A 21057-nucleotide genomic window follows, 5' to 3' on the forward strand; every position below is an offset into this window, starting at 1 on the left:
GCTAGTTGGAGCAAGATGGTTGTGGCATAAGCTTTTATTTGTGCATTAATTTAAATAATTTATGCAAGATTATACAAAAATATGTACTTGAGAATTCAGTAATTTTACAGCAAACGGATCCAATAGTTCCTAAGTAAATGGGAAATTCCAAAGATGACGACAGTTACCAAAAAAATACTCCAGAAGACACTTTATTAAAAAAATCCAACTCAACCTCATTTCCCTTTTGAATAGGGAAGTGACCCATGAAAAAAGTATTACTTCACTCTTCTTTAAATCACATTTCTAAAAGCACTTTCTGTGTTTCACAAAGTGTACATCTAATAAGTTGTAAAATAGTTTATATTTAAAGATAAAAGCAAGTTTCCAGCAATTGAAAGATGCAGGTGAAGAAATAAATGCCCTTCTGTTCAGCTCTGCATGACAAATATCAGACAGTACTTTGCAATCTAACAAGTATCTTTTAACACACTGTACTATGTTTATGAAGTATTCTTGGTTTAATGCTAACAAGTTTATTATTTCAATTAATGTTCTATGTCTCATTGACACCTTGAATATGTAATACAATGCTCTTCTAGTTTTGCTAAATTGGTAGAGTTCTCCCACAAATTTATAAAAATATACTCACCGCTGCCAACAGGAATATTGCTTTCCTAATGGCCACAATTACGCATTTCATTTCCATGATCCTCAGTTACTCTATTTAATTTGAGAAATTGAGAATTCCTTCGAGAAAACGTGAAGTCCAAATACCAAAATCTAGACTGGAGTTAGTAACTTAGATACTACCAAATGCTGTATCTTAATTTAACTGATGTTGTCGCAAGTCAGTTCATACAAGTATTTTTGTGACGTATAAGTCTTTTAATAGAAAGGTTAAAATAAATCTTTGTTTTATTTTCACTGCAGTATCTGCTATTTTATTTTGAAAACTTTGCTTCTTTCCTCTTACTCATAAACACTTAAAATCTACACAAGTTCCTACTTTCCTGAAATTCCACAGAACTGAACAAATCACTGACACTACAATAACTGGCAGTTCACAATATCTAGCAAGAACATCACATTAAGCGAAACTATGTCTGTGCAGTAGGTAACCTCAACATCAATGCATTACACTGCCTCAAAATTGCAGGACTTCAGTTGCAAAACACCCTGGCTCAGATGTGCGTGGATTCAGAAGTCAGACTAAAATTTTGTGATTATTTGTTATCAGAAGACAAACCACTCACTACTTATGATGAATTAAAGATTTCTGTATCAGACATAGTTTTGAATTTGAAATTTAAAAAGACTACAGATCACGGACACATGTTGACCACTCTTAAAGATGCAACATTATCACACACACCTCTGCTATACCAAGGGACTTAGCAATAATAAATATTAAAATGGCATTGGGAAGAGAGAGACAGACAGAGACACAGCTAGTTCCAAGGCTAGATATGAGAAAGGGAGAGAGAAAGTATAGGTTAAGCAAAAATCCCCCATCATCACAAAAGCACAAGGAAAATGTCCAAGCAAAATGTCTCTCAGTTATCTTGCAAATAACTAAAACTATGTGGCAATTGAAAACAGGCTCATACTCATTGCAAAAACATTTTCAGAGGAGGCAGAGAAGAAAATATGTGTACATCATACGCAGAAATATTCTGAAAAGCGCTCTTTGATATACATCGATTAAATATTAAATAAAGCAGATAAAGAAAAAGAAGTCCAGATTTACAGCTACACAGTACTGAAACAGAAAGCAAACACACAATAAAGACAGTCTACTATACTCACACTTTTACAACATATTACTTATAATGGTAGCTGTGGAAATAAATGACTTATGTAAATGTTCGACATTTTCCATCACTGCTTACCACGCTAATGCTTCTGTGCAATTCATTAACATTCTAGCTAGTTTCATGCTTGCACATCTCACGTATAAAAATAAGATACTCAGCGATATCATACAGCCCAGCCTTCTTACTATTTCTTTTTGAAAACTGTATCAGTGGCCTTGATAATATTGCCATCTAATTACTAGCAATGCTTCTTTCATGACAGATGACAAAGAAGGCTGAGTAGGCACTCAGTCTATGGAAGATGTGAATATGTTGAAACCTCCTCCTGCAGGACATTCATCCTTCTTAAATGAAGAAGTTTCATCATGTGTGCGTAAGGAAATGGTTTCCTACCTGTGGAGGCTGGTTGTACATCGGTCTTGTCTCCGGAAACGAAGTCTTATCCTTTGACTCTCTACTTTGATCATCAATTGTGTCACCTAGTAAAGTAAAAAAATACCTATTAAATCACTGAAATCCTTCATATTTTATATAGAATAAGAAAAACTTTTGCCTGGTCCTAAAATCAAATTATACAATTCCCTGGGAAAGGGGAAACTCTGTTGCCACATTTATATTTTACAATTTTTAACATGAGGAAAGAGAAAAACATTGAGAAGTGGTCTGCAAAACCTGGGAATAAATCTGTGTCAGTTAAAGGGAAAAATTCAGAGGAAAAAAAAAAAGAAAGAGAGAAAAGAGAGAGAAAGAGAAAGAGAGAGAGAAAGAAAGAAAGAAAGGAAGAAAGAAAAGAAGGAAGGAAGAAAAGAAAGAAAGAGGCCTCTATTTTTGCACACTTTAGGACCATTAAGTTCTAATATTGGCAAAGTGTCAAACTAAGAAGACATAGCAGTACAAGTATCTGGTGCAAAGGCAATACCAGGTGCACATATCCGTCACATCCCAATCCCGTGTCAGGCTAGAAGGACATGTGCACCGTTACTCTATCCTCATGTGTAACCTTGTTTCCATATGGAGGATATCTGTGCACAAGTGCTGGAAGAGAGATGCAGCATACTGAGAGAAATTGCCTGGTTTTAACCATACTGGGACAATGCTTACTTGGCAGGCTGGGCACTAACCTCCTCCCATTGCATAGACGTGACTACCTCTGCCCAGGATTTTACTCAGGAGACATGATTCTGATAACCCCAAAAGCTGCAGCTGGTACCAGTCTAAGATAGGCAGATCACAGCAATAAACTAGAGACAAGAGTATTTAAATTTATTTTAAAGACCGAAGGTAGATTATTAATTTTATTAAAAAGGTAGAGGTAGTAAAACATAACAACCCAGCATTTGTTTCTCAGATACTGTAAAACAAATATCCACCTAGCCTGTCTTCTCCAATCTTCTTTGTCAGTGGTAAGATGTACAGAAGTCATAAAGATTTTGTGGATTATCTCCTTCTGCTGTTAGTGTTACTCAGCAAATAGTTTGTAAGAGGAGACAACTTAGAAAGATGAAAGGATCAGTGATATAATTCTGGTTTTATTTGTATTTGAACTGATACTGCTCTTTGTAATGGAGTATTTTGAAAGTCTGTATCCGTAAAGAGTCCTGCAGCAGCAATTCTAAATGAAAGGGTTCAAGTTACTGTAGTTTAACTCCTTTCTTAAGCCTGTGGTTTTGGCTTTCTGTTCCATTTTCTCCAGAGGTTTAGTTAGAGCCAGTGCACCTAGCAAAAGCCACCAGGAACAGCAGTCAGCTTCTGCCTATGCCCGGTTAGCCTGGAAGCCAATGACACCCAGGTCCACGCATGCTTGCTCCATGCTGTCATCAGCCCCCAAGGACTGACTGGTCAGGACCCCCAGGTACAATGCTGTATTTGGTAAAGTATCTTATGAAAACAAGCAGTAATATTTAGTCATCTGGTATACTTTTTATTCCTAACTGTATTTTGAGAATCGTCAATCAATTATCTTTGTTGCAGGTCATTAATGCCTATTAATTCCATTAATGTATAGACTTTTCAAGATCTTTTCTGGACTTGAAAAATACTTCTCAGTAAACTAGTAATTCTCTACATAAAATACTCCAAAGCACTTGTATTCACACCATCTCTTAAAAAGTGTGGACACCAAAGGAGGTGGGGAGTCAGTTCATCTTCAATTCCACCTCACAATACTGTGAAAAACGAAATTTGTAAGTGCTTATAAAATAATGAGGTAAGTAACAGCCATGGAAATAAATTATGTTAAACCATTAGTTTACATTTGTAATGAAGCAGAGAGGCCTGCAAAGAAAAATTATTAGAGGTCTTGCAAACACACTCTGCAATGAAAGACTGCAAAAACTTGGGGAGGCATGAAAATGGTTAACAGATATATGAAGAGGACAGCAAGACATATTTTTGGTACATTTGCTGTGGATGAAAATGCAAACAAGTTTAAATTGTACTAAATTCAGGCTAGATCAGTTTCTCCAGGAGTAAGGCTACTTAAGCACTTAAAACAACCTAAGGAAATGGTCTCTCTAAACAGTGGTCCATCTACAAAAGGTTTCAGAGGTAGGTTGAAGAAATATTTGTCATGAATGGTTTCAATTCTGCCAAGACAAGGAAGATGAATGACCTTTTGTGTTTCCTTCTAGCCCTACATTCCATGAAGGATGCAGGAGGAAAGACTCCACAGGATACCCCTCCCTAAAATTTGTCAAGGGAACTTATGCTGGCTGCATGGAGACTTGTGAAGATGCAAGTAGACTGCAGCGAGCTGGAGAAAGACTCATCAAGTGTGTAAAGGAAGAGCTGCATAGCCGGTCAGTAGCAAAGGGACAGCTAATTGAAGCCAGTGAGATTACTCATACTGGGTAACGCTGGGTGTATGCATAAACATACTGAAAAAGAATTACACCGGAGATTTAAGAAACACAGGAACAAACTTTTTACTCCTTGTCTGTATATAGCAGTCCTGAGAATGCACTTGGAAGTTCTTCTATGCAAAAAACAAAAGACCAAATTCATGCATGTTAATGCTATCCAGAATATACTTTTTTCTTGTAATTAGTTTTCCTTAAGATGAAAAGAAATCTTTGTTTGAAATCAGGACCAAAAGGTCAAAAATGTAAAAATGTTCACAGGAAAGGAAGAATAAGAACAGCTCATTTGGAGAGAAATGAAATTTTTTGACTTAGAACTTTGACATCCAACTCCCAGAGGTTGTAAGTTCTTAAGGAGGCAAAAATGTAGCAATATCTATAGTGTTGCACAACTCAAATTGCCTTTGTAAACTGAACTTTAATGCAGAGCTCATCTTTGCTGGGGGAAAAAAAAAAAGGAAAGAAAACTCTAATATCTTGTCAAATTTTCGGGCACATGGTCCTGCAAGTATAAGCCACGAATCTTTGCATAGACTGTTACTCTTTGAGTTAATGGAGTTAAAACAGTTATAGGCAGCTGCACACCAAGCTGCCCAAGATGTCCACTAGGATAGTTTTCCAGAGAAATCAGTATTTTCGGTGTACTACTTTCACCGGTTCTTATCTCAAATATCCAAACAGATTAGTCATCCTTATTTATACCAGCCCAAATAATGAATTAACTCTCACATACATCCCCAGCTCCACTAATTCTCAACCTTATCAAGTTTGCCATAGCTGACCCATATTGTTTAGCCATCCCCAATTTTTTTTTGTTCAGCTTGTCTTGGTTTCCCATTGACCTAAATTCTAATCTCTTACCCTAACTGGAAGGCATAATTTCTCTTTCCTCTTCAGCCTTTCAAATACTTCTCTCAGATCTGACTTTTCCTCTGCTACACTGCAACCCTGAAAAATATTTTCAAGTTTGAAAAGAAAGCAGTAGGTGTGTTTATCCTACTGTCCAGATAAGCTCATATTTCAAATGTTTAGTCTTGGGAGGCTGTTCTTAAGTTATACCAAGTCTCTTCCAGGCCCAAATGAATGGCATTGCACTCAAAGGTCAGACATACGTTCCTACTCTCATTTTTGGTTTCTTCAGTGCTCAGCATGCTGGAGAGAAGAGATGCCATCCAGAGGGACCTTGACAGGCTTGAGAGGTGGGCCCATGCAAACCTCAGTAAGTTCAACAAGGCTAAGTACAAGGTCCTGCACATAGGTCAGGGCAATCCCAAGCACAGCTACAGGCTGGGTGGAGAATGGATTGAGAGCAGCCCTGAGGAGAAGGACTTGGGAGTGTTGGTTGATGAAAAGATCAATGAACCAGCAGTGTGCGCTTGCAGCCCAGAAAGCCAACTGTGTCCTGGGCTGCATCAAAAGAAGCGTGACCAGCAGGTCAAGGAAGGTGATTCTCCCCCTCTACTCTGCTCTCATGAGACCCCACTTGGAGTACTGTGCCCAGCTCTGGGGTGCCCAGTACAAGAAAGACATGGAGCTGTTGGAGTGAGTCCAGAGGAGGGCCACAAAGATGATCAGAGGGCTGGAGCACCTCTCCTATGAAGACAGGCGAAGAGCGTTGGGGTTGCTCAGCCTGGAGAAGAGAAGGCTCTGGGGACACCTTATAGCAGCCCTCCAGTACCTAAAGGGGCCTCCAAGAAAGCTGGAGAGGGATTGTTGACAAGGGCACGTAGTGATAGGACAAGGGGTAATGGCCTTAAGATGAAGGAGAGCAGATTTAGATTAGATATTAGGAAGAAATTCTTCATGATGAGGGTGATAAGGCACTGGAACAGGTTGCCCAGAGAAGCTGTGGATGCCCCCTCCCTGGAAGTGTTCAAGGCCAGGTTGGATGGGGCTTTGGGCAACCTGGTCTAGTGGAGGGTGTCCCTGCCCGTGGCAGAGGGGTTGGAACTAGATGATCTTTAAGGTCTCTTCCAACCCAAACTATTCTATGATTCTATGAAATCTGCATTCAGCTGCCTATCTGGACCTCAGCAAACTCTTGTATAGAAAGGTTCAACCGCGAGTTTGGCTTCTACTCAACAAGGAAGTGGTTTTCTATTTATACTCTTTCCTCTTCCAGCATTTTGTTATCCTGAAGCTGGGTAGTCTCTTGATCAACAGACAGCACTTAAAAGTCTATCCGACCCACAGTTTAAAAAATTAAAATCAATTGTAAATATATTTTAGTCTTCTGTAACTTAGATTGCCATTTGTCCTGGGCTGTGCAAGAATCCTGTGGGACAGTGAAGCATATGCAACACAGCAAGCAGTAACTAGCTACCAAATACATGGATTTTCAAATGTCACCTTCAGCTTCAAAAGGAAAACATCTATTTTCCATTATACTTTAGTTAGTTGCTTAACTCTTTGTTGCCTGTCATTATCTTCTCTATCCTGCATAGAAATGGCAGGAACAAAGAGTATTCTGGCTTCTACTTGGAAGCAAAAAGACAAAAAGTTTTAAGAGAGGATTAGTAGGATCTGAACACAGGAGAGGCTGACTGTGGAACCATCAAGGTTTTATTGCAGTTTCTTGCCCCTCTTTGTTCCTCATAAATCTTCCCCTCTCCCTGAGATAAGGAAGAAAGGCCAGACACACCAATTTTAAGTCCCTCTGCTCCAGAATAAATTAAGAGAACTTCAGGCTTCAGTCCATCGATAGTGGCAGCACTTTCAATCTAGGGAGGTATTTAAGAAGTACTGTAATTCCCTCTCCCCTCTGAACGTCTGAGTCTCAGGAGTCCCTGCAATCGCTCTTCCATGTAAATGGGTTTGATAGTATCACTTTTCTGAGTCCTGCTCTTCTCTCAGCCTCATTTAAACAGTCTCGAGCTCCTTCAGCAGGGATGAAATGTGTTTCTGCTCAGTCTCTCCCCTTGTTTCTCCAGCACCCACTGCCAGAGTCTCACAGCTTCCATTTACTTCCAGCACCACTGCAAGCTTATCAGTAAAAAATTCTTTTCCTTTCTTTGTGCACAGAGCAGATGGGCAATCAGCAATGAACATCAAGTGCCCACTGTTCTCCTCACTGCCCTTTCCATCCTCAAGCCTCATCTCAGTCGCCCTGGTTCCTTTCAAGGACAGTCCGCAGCTACATTTAGTATCAAAGAAGAGTGTTGAGCTGCCAATCCAGAATATTGGTCAAATATGTTTACCAGTCAATTCCTACCCAATGAGTGAGCTGGAGACTGCAGTGGGGTAGTACCAGGGAACATTGATGGCAGTACTCAGAACACAAAATTGTGCTGGTTTTATGGGATCAAGACAATTAACAGAAGACAGGGGGAACAACTTCAGAAATCTTTGCTAATGAGCACAGAATCATAAAATGGTTTGGGCTGCAAAGGCTCTTTAAAGACCATCTAGTCCAACCCCCCTCAATGGGTTGTACACAATTATAGCAAAATATAATAAACTGTAAGCAATTTGAAAGTTCCCATTGGTGATTAACAGACCACTGGATCCATCTGAACAAAATAAGGCACTGGCCAGTTGCTGTCCTCTTCAATGGGAGAAATGGGGCATTGATGGATAGGTGGTTTGTCTCTTTTCTTAAAAGTGGGAGTACCATTCTCTCGAGCATTAGTGCTATAAAAACTACACATTAATCCTCATTAGCTTCCATGTGCACATGGCCAAGACATAATAGCCTTATAAGAATATGTATAGTTGGCAAAACAATGAAGTCATCCTAGTTTCAGGTCACCTCATCCTGGTTTCTTATTAAAGCTTTTCATATCAACAGCAGTTTCATTTCAACAAGCTAATAATACCCCCTAAAAAAATCCAATATATCAGCAAGAAGATTCTCCACAGCTGCAACTTTCAGCAAAACAAGAGTTTAAGAGTTTATGCTGCATAAGGGTGAATGAGAAGGAAGTCTGTGTAAGCCCATGCTAAGGCAGAGGTCTGTGTTAGCGTAAGCAGGCATATGGTAAGTCTTTGGCAGTCTTATATTGTGTTTCAGCCGTGTTTTTATAGCTGGATATTAAGAGGTCCTACAAACAAATCTTTGATCAGGAGTAGAACTTACCAGTATCTTCTCTAATTATTCTGATAAACCATAAGAAAAATATATATAAACCCTGCAGAGTGAGAACCCTGAAAGACTGATTTCTTCAAACTTGTAAAGGGAGTGGGGAAATTGTAACACGGAAAACATTATCCTGATTTTTTTTGCATTTACAGACATGAAGCAACAAGTTTCAGTCCTTTCCCATTAAGAGGAATAGCAAATCCAACTACAGCACATGCCACTGAAGATTACGGGAGTGGCACTCCAAATTGCCATCCAGTTTCATTTTTGGCATCCCATCATTCTGCAGGTGATCTTAATGCAGAGTCTTCATTTTCCCAAACAATTTTGTCAGGGTCTTCTCAACCCACATCTCACTATCAAGATGACAGCAAAACCAGAGAATAAAAACTCCCCTACAGGAACTTTTTTTTCCGTCTCAAATGAAAACTTTTAGGAAGATGGCAATAGAAAAACAATATGAAAGGATTAGAGGCTCCTGTAGAGTTTCAGCATCCCAGATCTACACACTTTTAAGTTTGCAAAAAGCTTTTAATTTCTGTGCTTTTTTCTATTTCCAACTTCTTTCAAGTTTGACTTCTTTCAAAACTTTCCTGGATCCTAAACCAAAATACCCTTAGAGTTTATATCCAACTCCATCTCCAACCACTTCACTGAGGCTAAATCATTTCAAGTCCCCCGGCCCCCATTTATATGGCTTTCTTTTAAGAGATGCCCAACTCTTTCTGAAAGCTGATGAATCAAAAGCCAAAGTTTCATAGCAAAATTTTGGTTGGAAGGAATCCCTGGAGGTCACACTAGTCCAACCTCCAGTTCAGCGCAGGACTAACTTCAAAGTCAAACTATGTTCCTCAGGTGCTTGTCCAGCTGAATTTTGAGTCTCCAAAGACGGAGATTCCACAGCTGCTCTTGTCTCTCAGTTATATCTATCCCTCTACTATTTGTTACCTCCAGGTCCACAGTCACATTCAAAGAAAGCTGTAGAGTTCATTCACCCATGAGTCAGGATCCCCTATGATGAAATGTTATTTTACTTTGTTTTTAACTTACGATACTTTCATGTCAAGCATAAAGAAACGCTGAGGATCAATCTCGTTCTGTTTTACTGGTGCGATGCATCCACACAAGTACTTTCTCCTCCATTACATGTGCATACCAGCCTTTCCAAGTAGCCCACAGAAACTCTAAACCTCCTCACTACAGCATATCTTCCAGTAGATCTCATTTTTCCATTTTGCTATTTGGAAATACTATTCTAGAGTTCATTACCCTAGATGTTGCACACCTTTCTTATCTAGTTTTGCTATCGGAATAAGCAGGCGATATGACTTATCAGCCACTTAATACATCCTTAGTACTGAAGCAACCAACATTGTACAGATCCAAGTAAGGGCTTATGACATGTTCAATCATTTTATAAGACAGAAGTTGAAAACAAAAGCTACACAAGAGAAGTGTATGTCCTTTAAGTCTTCTGACTCAACAATTGTGCTATCTGGGTGTGTGTGCCCATGCCTCAGGGAGCACCTCAAAACTATTCACTCCTCTTCCTTTGTTCAACTGATACTGTTCTGCGGATAAGCCCCCAGCATATCTATTATATGTTAGCATTTTTCATGAACGTTGTCCCTAAAAAAAAAAATCTGCAAAACTGCCTGGAAGGCATAGATTAGATGCCATAGGCCAGTCTCTACAAGCATTAAGTTGCAGTTCTTGACATTCTTAGAGAACCTTTAAATCTTGCTGTCATTCACTTTGCCTATCAGTTAAGCTCCTCCTCTTCATATCAAAACAAATGCAACCTTCCAAGTCCAAGTGAGTCATAGTTTCCTGGGGAAGTAAACCATTTAATATACTTTTTTGAAAAAGAAAAGTTTTATAAGCTGATTACCTCTTTTTCTGTTTGTTTGGGGTTTTTTTTTGTTTTGTTTTATTGTTCACATAATCACTGAGTGTTAGCTTATTGTCACGGTCATCTAGACCAGCTCAATCATCTCACAGAATAAGTACATTGTTTTAAGGTTAAGAATAAAACAAGAAGTCCCTTAAAATTTTAGATATTCAGAGTTAAATAGATATTAGTGTTAATTTATATAATATCTTTCCTTTCCACTCTACTCTCCAATCTGCTTCCTGGGTAGTGAAAGATGTCTACACTTAGCATGATCCAACTTTGCTATATGGATGGGCTGGTATGCAACAAGTACAAAAGCAGCAGCGGTTTGAAAGCTACATTTTCTTCCATGGTTACAGTCTCCTGTTAGATCGTTTTTGCTTTTCCAAGGGAGGGAGATAAAGACAAGATTATTTGCCTTTATTTGTTCCATTTCTCTTGCCTAACTTTGTCGTCTTTAGCTTTGACGAGAATATGACAGTCATGATCTTCACAATTCTTCCTGCATTTTCTAATTTTGCTTGGAAAGATGATAAAAAGTTTCATTTCAAAACAATAAAAGTCTTTACCTCTTCAGTTCCTGATGAGCAGTAAAAGGCTTTGGGGAAACATTAGTAGCAACAAACTCAGTTGAAGACAATAGTACAGCACACACAGTACTGCTGGCGAGCAACGTCCTCTTAAACACGTTTTAGCAGTATCATTTTCTTGTCATTAATTAAATCAACCTATAAAATCTATCTCAGATTACAGGCTCAGGTGTTGTTCAAAAGGTAAATATTTATTATAACATTCAACTTTTCACTATGAAATTAAGATTATTTCACCATCCTCATTTAACTATGAGATTAGGTTCCCCTACTCCTGTTTTATTCATGATGTGGTTCTAAAGGCGATCCTGTCCAAAATGAAAACAGCACATCGAAGCCCACTTTGATGAGGACAGAGATCTTCCTAGCACTTAAAAATATGCAGTGTGGTCTGCCTGCTCAGTCTCTTGGTTATACCGTGTAATTTGCATGTCAGTAGGTCCAGCATGCATTAAAATTATTTGCCTGTCAAAAACTGAGCCACTGATAGCCTAATATTTGCATATGAAGCTTGCTACATAAATGCAAATTATGTTATAAAAGAAATAATGCAAATATAAGCTGGTTTCCTAAGGAATTAGATTTACATGACCAATCTTCCGTCCCTGATAACACAGGAAAATGTTGTCAAATATGGCTGAAACTGGCACAGAGATAGAAGGCTCAAAGATGTTTACAGAACATTATCATCTGTAACTGGGCAGTAAAAAGAGACCTGGAGTAATGACCCTGCTGAAGGAAAAACCCATTGCTCTCTTCTTGGCCTGCTAGCAGGTCAATTGGCAAATATTGCTGTGGTTGGTGCCTGAGAATGAAGGCAAGGGAGGCCACATAATAATGCAGGGAAATAGCCAGGGCTATTGTGGTGGGGTAAGACTAGGAGATCCTCAAGGAAGTTCTTGAGAAATTGAACTTCATCATTTCTCCTATTCTAGGGAATGCCGTGTTTTATTCCATCTTGACAGCATTTCAGGCATGTTTAAACAATAAATAATTTTTACATAATGAAGAAGAGAGGAAAATCCCACAGAAAAATCTATAAATGAATCACTCATTCTACCCATATTAGGGCCAGTTACATCTTTGTCCCACTAGCTGCTGTTGGGATGTACTGTGATGAGCAGATGATCATATACAACCTCATCCCAATAACTAGCCTTCAACTAGCCTGTGTGTGCAGCTGCCTACAACATTCATGTTAGTTATTAAGAACTTTTTTGTCACACCTTCTAGAGACTCTGAAAGTGCCAGAAAGCTGAGTTAATATTTTGTGGGAGAAGAATTAATGCATAGGACAGAACACTCATTCAAGGTAACTTTTATGTGACATAGTTATAAGAAATCTTATCCAAAATAATAATCATTTCATACTTAAAGTGCTACCATCCTCTCAGAGGCACGGAAGCCCCCACCCAATTCTGAAACAAAGTTAAGCAGAATTAATTTAAAACATAAACACCACACACGAAGTTATATAGATACACTGACACACAGCTTGTGTGTGTCTGTATGACATACAGGCACCAATACACCTGAGGCAGAAAGTTAAAGCACAATACCTAAGCTTCCGTCAGAAAGCTTGCAAATACTGTTGCTCAAAAAGCTTCCCTCCCCGCATTTTTCTGAAAGTTACCTTCTAGACAGCAGCCTGACAATCTTGTGCCACTGTGACAATCTATATAATGTCAGTTCTGAGCAGACAACCTAACGTTACATCCACTGCTGCTTTTGCATTTCTGACACATGCTTGCAGACTATTTCTGAACACAGCATATTTTGTTTTCCTCTAAAAAGAAGTATAAACTCTCTGTTTGGATTTTGTGTAGTAACAAGTACAAGTTTATAAATGTACCTAAAACTGTTACACAAAGGTTCTGTGTGTATACATTAAAAAAAAAAATAAAAAGGAAAACCTACATCCAAAAGCAATCTCAACAAATTATTCAATAAAACAAACAAAATATCTCTGTCTCCAGAACTCCTTGAAATCTACCTCAGTCCTAGAAAGGGTATCTAAAACCAAAAAACAAACAAACAAACCAGGCTAAGAAGCAGGCAGTCTCCTCACAAAATAAAACATAAATCCATTTAACCTGTCCTCAGAAATGGCAAAAACCAGCACAGTAGCTACTCTTTGGATCAGACCTCTCTCATGAACAACCAGCTCCACACAGATGATTAAAGGACTACATAATTTTATTTATTTATTTATTAGCACACATAGGTCAATAATGTGGATTAACTAGGATTAAAGTGTCATTTTACTTTTAGTTTTGTGCTTTAAGCTCGTTTAGTATTTATAGGAACTTTATTTTAAAGCCGGCTTTGTAGAAGAAACTACACTGTGGGACTTCTTATTTACTTTTGACTTGTGTGTAAACAACATGGAAATGTTAACTTCAACACATTATCAGTAGACTGTTTGATTTTAAAGGCAATGAGATAAATAGCATTAAATAGTCAGAAATTTTTAGTATTTCTGGCTTCAGTACATTAAAAGCTTTCTAACCATTGTTTGGACCTTCAATTGCATTCTCCATCATTGTAGTGGAGATCTATGAGAGAAAAAAATCGTAGTATCAGCAAAAAAAGCACTAGCAGAATTCTTTAAAAGTATCCAAAGAGGAGGGCAGAAGTTATTTTGGGGGGAAAAAAAGAGATGAATGATAATTTCTGAACACAGCAATTTAGTTTACAAAGTCTAAAAAAGCCCCAAAACATTAAAATTTCCATTTACAAAGATACAAGGGCAATGAATGCAAAACTCCAGTTGATACGTTTTTTGCTACATCTTTCAATGAAATGTCCAAACATTTGCATGTACACCAAAAATGACGTTACATTGCCCACAAAGCAAAGAGAAAAAAATAATTGCGCATTACTTGAATAATTCATAAAAAAACCAAACAAAAAAACCCAAAAACAAAAAAAACCACCCCACATCAAAACAAACTGCCAGGACCATATTCTTATCATACATGGAGAAAAAGAAGAAAGGTCACAGCCAGCTGTAACTTTTATCATCAGCTGTTAATGGTGTGGAACTGAGGGCCACGATCATTTATGCCAGGTTATGCCCACACTGTGCATCAGTTCCTTCCCTAAAGCCTGCACAGAAATGGCATTTTCCAGCTGAAACCAAAGCATTTCAATTTGTCAAAAAAACAACAACAAAGCATCCATGCGGGATCACACCAGCTTCAAGAACACAAAGGCAGACAGGCAGCTTTAGAAAAAAGGGCATTTCTTGTTTCCCAAGAAGGCAATCATCCACTTCCCCAGAGGCCTTGGGGAGCCGGCGGGGTGAGCTGCGGTGGGTTTCAAACTTTGCAGCCAGGGTTTCAAGGGAACTCCTGGCTTACGGGCACTCAAGCTCCATGGTGATCTGTCAGTTACCTTAACAGGGGCTACCAGAACATCCACGAAAAACTTCCTGATGTTCAAAGAGGAAGGACTACTCTCTGTCCCAGGCTTTTGAGCTTGCAACGTTCAGCAGACCAAAGGTTTCTGAATTCCCCAAAATCCAATGGGCCGATTGTCCCAGAGGTTGAAGTACAAATTCTTCCAGGTTCTCTGGCTCCTTACCCACTTGCTCAATGTCAAGCTCCCAGACAGATCCGCCCTGCACACGTAATTTTTCTACAGAATGTTTTCATGCAATAACACGATTAGAATAGAATAAGTATCTGTTTCAAAACACAACACACCAAAAACAGACAAGGCCACCCTACAAAAACAAACCACGCATATCTGGTAACTCCCTTCTGGCTACTATTTGAAGAGCTGTCAGTCAACCTGTAGCATGAACGCTATTACCTAAGGGTGAGTTTTCACAACACGCCTGAGTCAGGCTAACAGCTCAGTGCTGCCAAAAGGAGCAGTCCTGCTTCTCCCCCTAGCCCCAGTGCTCCTGCCGTTTCCTTTGAGGTGGCTCCCAGAGGCTCCTGAAGTCTTGTGAGCCACCTAAACTCACTGAACTGGTTAAAAAAAGATAAATTCATATTCCCGTTCTTGCTGGGTTAGTTTTCTGCCAGTTTAGTGAGCTAAATCAGAGACCTCAAATAAGCCTCAGAGCTGGCATGAGGATGATGGAACACAATTCTCCTTCCAGGAGCAAGAAGTAGGATGACCCATTCTTCAGACAGTTAAGGGGCTCAGCTATCCTGTGCAAACATACCCAACCATAGCAACAGTCTTGCTTTCCATCATGAAAAAAACACGGCAAAAATTCGGATCTAGCAGTAGCCAAAACATCATACAAATAAACATGGAAAGTTTCAAAAGTGTGCTAGCACTCACATATCAAAACCATGATGAAATTCTTAAACATACCAAAAAATCCAAACAATTTATTATATTAGGAAATGTTCCTTTTTGTTATTATCAGTAAGTTGTAGGAAATTAGAGATTAATACATATTTTTAGTTTTCTTCCTTTTCTTCCTAAAGGGTTAACAGTACAACTACTTTTCTGTCTTTTCCTTTCTCCTCATGAGAAACTTGTTTGGCAGCCCCAGAGAATTGGACAAGTGAACACCCACTACACAAAGCTGAACTGCTGTGTTCAAGGAGCCATTTCCGGAAGCAAACAGCATTAGTCTGAACGACAGCTCTTTCAAGACTTCCATAAACCAGCTTTAAGAATTACTATGGCAAAGTAATTTTATGAAAAATCTGAAATCTTACTTGGTCAATGAAAAGAATCCATCCAAGTATTTAATTTCTTGCAGGTATAGCAGTAAAAAGTAGGTAAGGTCATGCAATTTTTATAAATTCTGTTTAAGATGCATGTACATGAACCCTGAACATGAGAAATTTTGTGAAGATGAGACCCAAACCAGTCATATTCTTCCCCATTTCTAGCCATGCTCCTTACCACCTCCATTTTGAACTCAGTACTCGGAGAAAAGCACAGACCAACAATGTCACCCTGCTGTCTCCCTATAAAACAAGCCAACAAACCAACCCATCCCATGAACAAAGGGTTGTGTTACCAGATGTCTATTCAACTGGTTGAAAACTGGCAGATGAAATTCTAGGTCACAAAGACCTGAACTCCTGTATCTGATAGGCAGCTGCTATGGCAGATTAATGATTTCCAGAAAACAAGAGAGAATTCAGTTTCCATGATGCAGTTACTGCTTTACATGTACTCTACTTGAGAACGTGTCCTATATTCAGAACCTGAAATCCTCACACTGCGATTTGCCCACAATCGTTATGCAGCCCAATGTGCAGAAAAAACAGAAGGAAAAAAAATCCAGGGCCATGAACACAAAATGACACCCCTTTCTTCCCCAAAGACGCTGCCTCTGTCTGGAAGACAGCTGATTTCATATCTCCTTTGAGAAGCAGTGAGGACCACAGGCTTAGTGCCTAGAGGTTTACACACCAGCACTGCAGCGAGACAGACACCATACACAGTTGCTGTCAGGCCAACTCAATGCTGCCAAAATGGGTGGACTCACCTTTCCTCTCTGCTCTGAGCTGTTTGCTCCTGCCATTCCCCCCATCCGTTCTGAGGCTAGCCTGGTTTCTCAGGGTGTCCACTCAGCTCTCTAATCCAGAAGAACTGTTTCACCTGGATGAATTCGCTCTCACCTTGGTAAGCGGACGTGGCTCCCTATCAGGTATCTGAATAGCACTGAGGGATGAGACACTAAGACACAATCGAGCAGCTCACCAATGCCCAAGCATGCGTTTCCATTCATACCTCCCATTTCTGTCTTCCCTCTTACCTTACCTGGCTCCATCACTCAACCCCTTCAAACCTATTCACCTTACTAGAACAGCACAACACAAAGCCAAAGAAAGTTCACAAAATTGTAGAAATTAAATGGCAGGAGTGTAAAGTCTGAATCAGGATGAAGGAACTGGCCCTCCCTCAGGGAGGGCAAAAGACTAACCCAGCTACATACACAGCCTAAGATGGGGTGATTTTCTCATAAGAGCAACTATTTCAGCATCCAGTATGATCAACTCTCTTTAATTGTTGCCTGGATAAAGACGACATTGTGTGAGACCATGTGAGCTGATACAATCACTCAGCGCCACTAAGGAGGGGGTTTCCTCTTCCCCTCACTCGAAGGCCTTGCCCTTGCACTGTGACAAACATCAGACTTTCTGCTTACTAACCCACCTTTTTCTGGGAATTCAGCTGATTCACAAAGTCCAGCAAACACCGGAGCTGGGGCAAAATAAGATTCACTGAAGTGGAGGAAAGTAGCACCTTTGGTTTTGGGTAGCAGCAAGCTGATAAAAGCAGATCGTCTCTTGCAAAACCACAACTGGTCAAACAACTCTTAGATGAGTAAGATCAGACATGGAAAAAGACAGCATACAGAATTTTGCTTTTGAGATAGTCCACATTACTTAACTTTAAAGCTTTTCTGGTTAGGAAAAAAATGCTTTGCTTTACTGTCCTGCACCAAAGGGATTAATTAGGAACGAAGGCCTCAAAACCAACCAGTCTCAAACTTTCTAAGCAACTTGGAGGTGAGAAGATTGAGCATGTTGTGAGTTTCTTAAAATGCAGGTGTCGTGTACAAATGCACAGGGGCTAACTCCCCGATTGGGAAACAGGAATAGCTGCAACATAGATCCCTAAGTTAGAAGATCAGGCTCCCCACGCAGCCATTGCTAACAGGCTTCCCCAAAAGGCGACCAGAGGGCACCTATGTTAAACACTTGCTCCATATGCAGGGAAGCACCATTCCATCCAGTGACTAAATTGGAAGAATTGCTCCCAAATTAAGACATCTGAACTCAGACACTCCTCTAAGCGACCTAATCCATGATTTCTACACCATTCTCCAACATGAAGGGTAGACCAAACTTAGGCAGCTGCTCTGAAAGGTTGCAATCAGAAGAAAAGCTCTGCTACAGGGAGAAGAGTGTCATATATGGGATGTGAGCATGCCTTTTAAAAGCATCCCAGCAACCGAAGAGATTTGGGGAAGAAGAAAATGCTCTGGCAGAAGAGACCCTCCAACCTCCTTCTAGTTATCTGAGGTCCATACCATATTGCAGCTTCCCTGCATGTGTTTTCCTTTAGGCATCCGTGCGGGTGAAATGATGCCTGTGGTGAAGGAATGGGGTGGGAACAGGGGTCTCTGCCTTAATCATGGGAAGGTCCAAGTCAGAAGCACCAGGGGACAGGAGTCAAAGCTTCACCTGGACTTCAGTGTATATGCTGAATGAAGGTGTAAGAGAGGGATCCCGAGTTTGCCTTGCTTGAATTTATTTCTAAATTAATAAAAAACATTGTAAAAAGTAATTCGACAACAAGTGTGTTCCGAAGCGTGATTTCCTTCTCCCCATCTGCTTCTTTAATCAATTTACAGTTACAGTCACAATCAAAAGTAAAGAAAATACAATACATCTTAGAATTAGTGTCTCTATTACTGTCCCAGAATCCCAAATTAAAAGCTCAGGACAGACACAGAAGCATTACCACTGTATTAATACCCAGTCAAACCTTTTCAAAATTTTGTCACAAGAGGTCTCAGATTTAAGAAAGGGGCTCTCAGTTGCACAGACATGCAAATAATGACTTTTTTTTCACCATCTTACGTCTAATGCATGGGTGTCAGGTGAGTATATCCAAAGCTCGAATCCCCAGCAGCACATCAGAGAATGGGAGTTCAGAAAACAACCTGACCACCTTTTGATCTACCACGTGTGAGCTTAAAATATCCCAGCCCTACCAACACTCTCAGCATTCCCAGGGGTCCAGCAGGAAAACAGGATTATTTTCTTATCTCAACTCACATGGCATGGATTTATTTACCTGTATTAACCTGAGACCAGGCTGTTCTCATCTGAGATCTGCATTACCTACCGTCCTCCCAGCTTGCTTTCCACAAAACTAAGTGTCATTTGTGCTAATCGGTGCTAAGTGAACCAGAAACAAGAGAATGGCAGGGATCCAGCTGACTCATTAATACCAGTGTAACGGATTAACCCTTTTACATTGTTTCTCCCCCCCCAATTAGTCAGCATCAAAGAGGTTTGAGACTGCACACATCAGAAACATAAAATGGGATAAAGTCTTTGAAAACAAAGAACATCATATTCTGCCACAAGGACTGTTGTCTTCATATTACTTGGGAATAGTATTTTTTTAAGTTAAGCTAAACTTTATGTAAAAGGCAGCAAGAGAATGGACTAGCCTGTCGGGAAAGAGCAACACATTCTGATCTGTATAACTAATCCATAACAAACCTGTCACATATATGAAGAACATATCGTTCAGCATGAAACATACAACTAGCCGCTCCAAGTCAAAAATATATTAACTGTGACTATAAAATGACTACAAAATGTTAAAAATCAACCTTTTTTTTTTTTTAACACATGGGCAGCACTTTCTGATTTGTGATGTGAAACAAGATATTTTTGGTTTAGTCAAACACTGCTGTTTAGAAAAATCCCTTCTGAATCAAACTGTCACTCTGAGGTTTTACATTATACAAGATGGAGCGCTTATTTCCCCCATACTTACCTGCTTTAAAAAGTTTTTCTAAATGTGTAACTGCCATAGCTGCCACCAAAGATTAATGACTCCTCTCAGTGCCTCTGGTAGCCTTCTATTCCATTTGATAAAACACAAGCACCTTTATTTCTTAAAATAAGCGTATGTATGAATGTGTGACATATATACCTACAATCAGACAAACAACGCATCCCGGACGATTTAAGAAAGACATCTCAACTATATTTGTAATAATGTTTTTGGAAAAATGGGGCATTTGTCATTATGCAGCTATGTACACACCTCACCACTATTGCACCGTGCAACTTGAATGCTAATGCTGAAGACTTAAACCCTGTTTTATGCAATATATCTAAGAAGATCTCTATACATAAACTGTTTCATCATGTAGTAAATTCTTGCCTGTATAAATGCTTCTCATCCTTTTAAAAATTCAGTTACAGTTTAGTGAATATTCTGCTTTTAAGACATCCATCCAGCATTTATATTTGCTTCACATAGTCTGTCTCAATTATACTACAGCTGTCTCACAGGGCATAGCTGGCCATCTCCATCATGAACAACCACCACAGAATCTGAAGTTCTTGATTAAAAAGCAAATGGTTTTGTGAGCCAAGCTAAAACTACCGCAGCTGCTCCATTTCACAAACCAAGCGCCATTCAGCTGGGAAGAATAGCACCGACTCTGAATTGTTCTTCCTGAGAGTTTTCACAATAAAAACAAACCACACTACTTCCAAATTTTCAAAGACTTAAAAAAAAAAAAAAAAAAAAAGTCTTCGCTATTCTGGAAACAAGTGTTTTCTTTTTACTCCAAGCTTTTGATTTCTATGTCAGTGTTCCTCTATGAATGAAAAACTAAACTCCAAACCAACCCCTCCCCCAAGGAGACACACACCACACGGGTTCCTGTAGATACTTTCAATGACCATGTACACCAAGTTTGCAGATGTATTAAATAGGAGCTGCAATTCTTATCTTTTAAAAAAAACCAACAAAGAAGATACTGCTAATCAGCTGGTTACTACTGAAGCTGTTAAATAGCATATTCAGTGACAGCATAACTCATGGAACATATTATTTATATACATTAAAACAATGATAAAAAAATCATAATTTCCTTCATCAAGACAAAATATCAATCAACTCCTGATCACCCGCTCTCCAAGACCATACATTTCTCCACAACATATGAAATAAAACAATCTCATTACAGTCAAAGTGCAGCAAATTAAGTCATAATATGTAATTTGGATGAAAATCATGTTTAGTACAACTTCCAAAGCACAACTTCTGTATGTGCTGCTTCATTTTTTTAGGTAACCACAACAAAATGGAGGCATTCATA

At 39.3% G+C, this 21057-nt stretch overlaps 1 protein-coding gene across 4 annotated transcripts in view; it reads right to left on the reverse strand.

Moving 5' to 3' along the window:
- The window catches only part of UMAD1 (UBAP1-MVB12-associated (UMA) domain containing 1), an 82520-nt gene that overhangs the window by 17259 nt on the left and 44204 nt on the right, over positions 1-21057 (reverse strand). For all 4 annotated transcript variants that reach the window (XM_075746127.1, XM_075746123.1, XM_075746125.1 and 1 more), the window contains one exon: positions 2190-2275. In XM_075746127.1, the coding sequence (XP_075602242.1) occupies positions 2190-2275 (86 nt within the window). The remainder of the gene's footprint in view (positions 1-2189; positions 2276-21057) is intronic.

Source organism: Balearica regulorum, chromosome 2 (genome assembly GCF_011004875.1).
Source record: "Balearica regulorum gibbericeps isolate bBalReg1 chromosome 2, bBalReg1.pri, whole genome shotgun sequence".
Lineage (NCBI taxonomy): Eukaryota > Metazoa > Chordata > Aves > Gruiformes > Gruidae > Balearica > Balearica regulorum.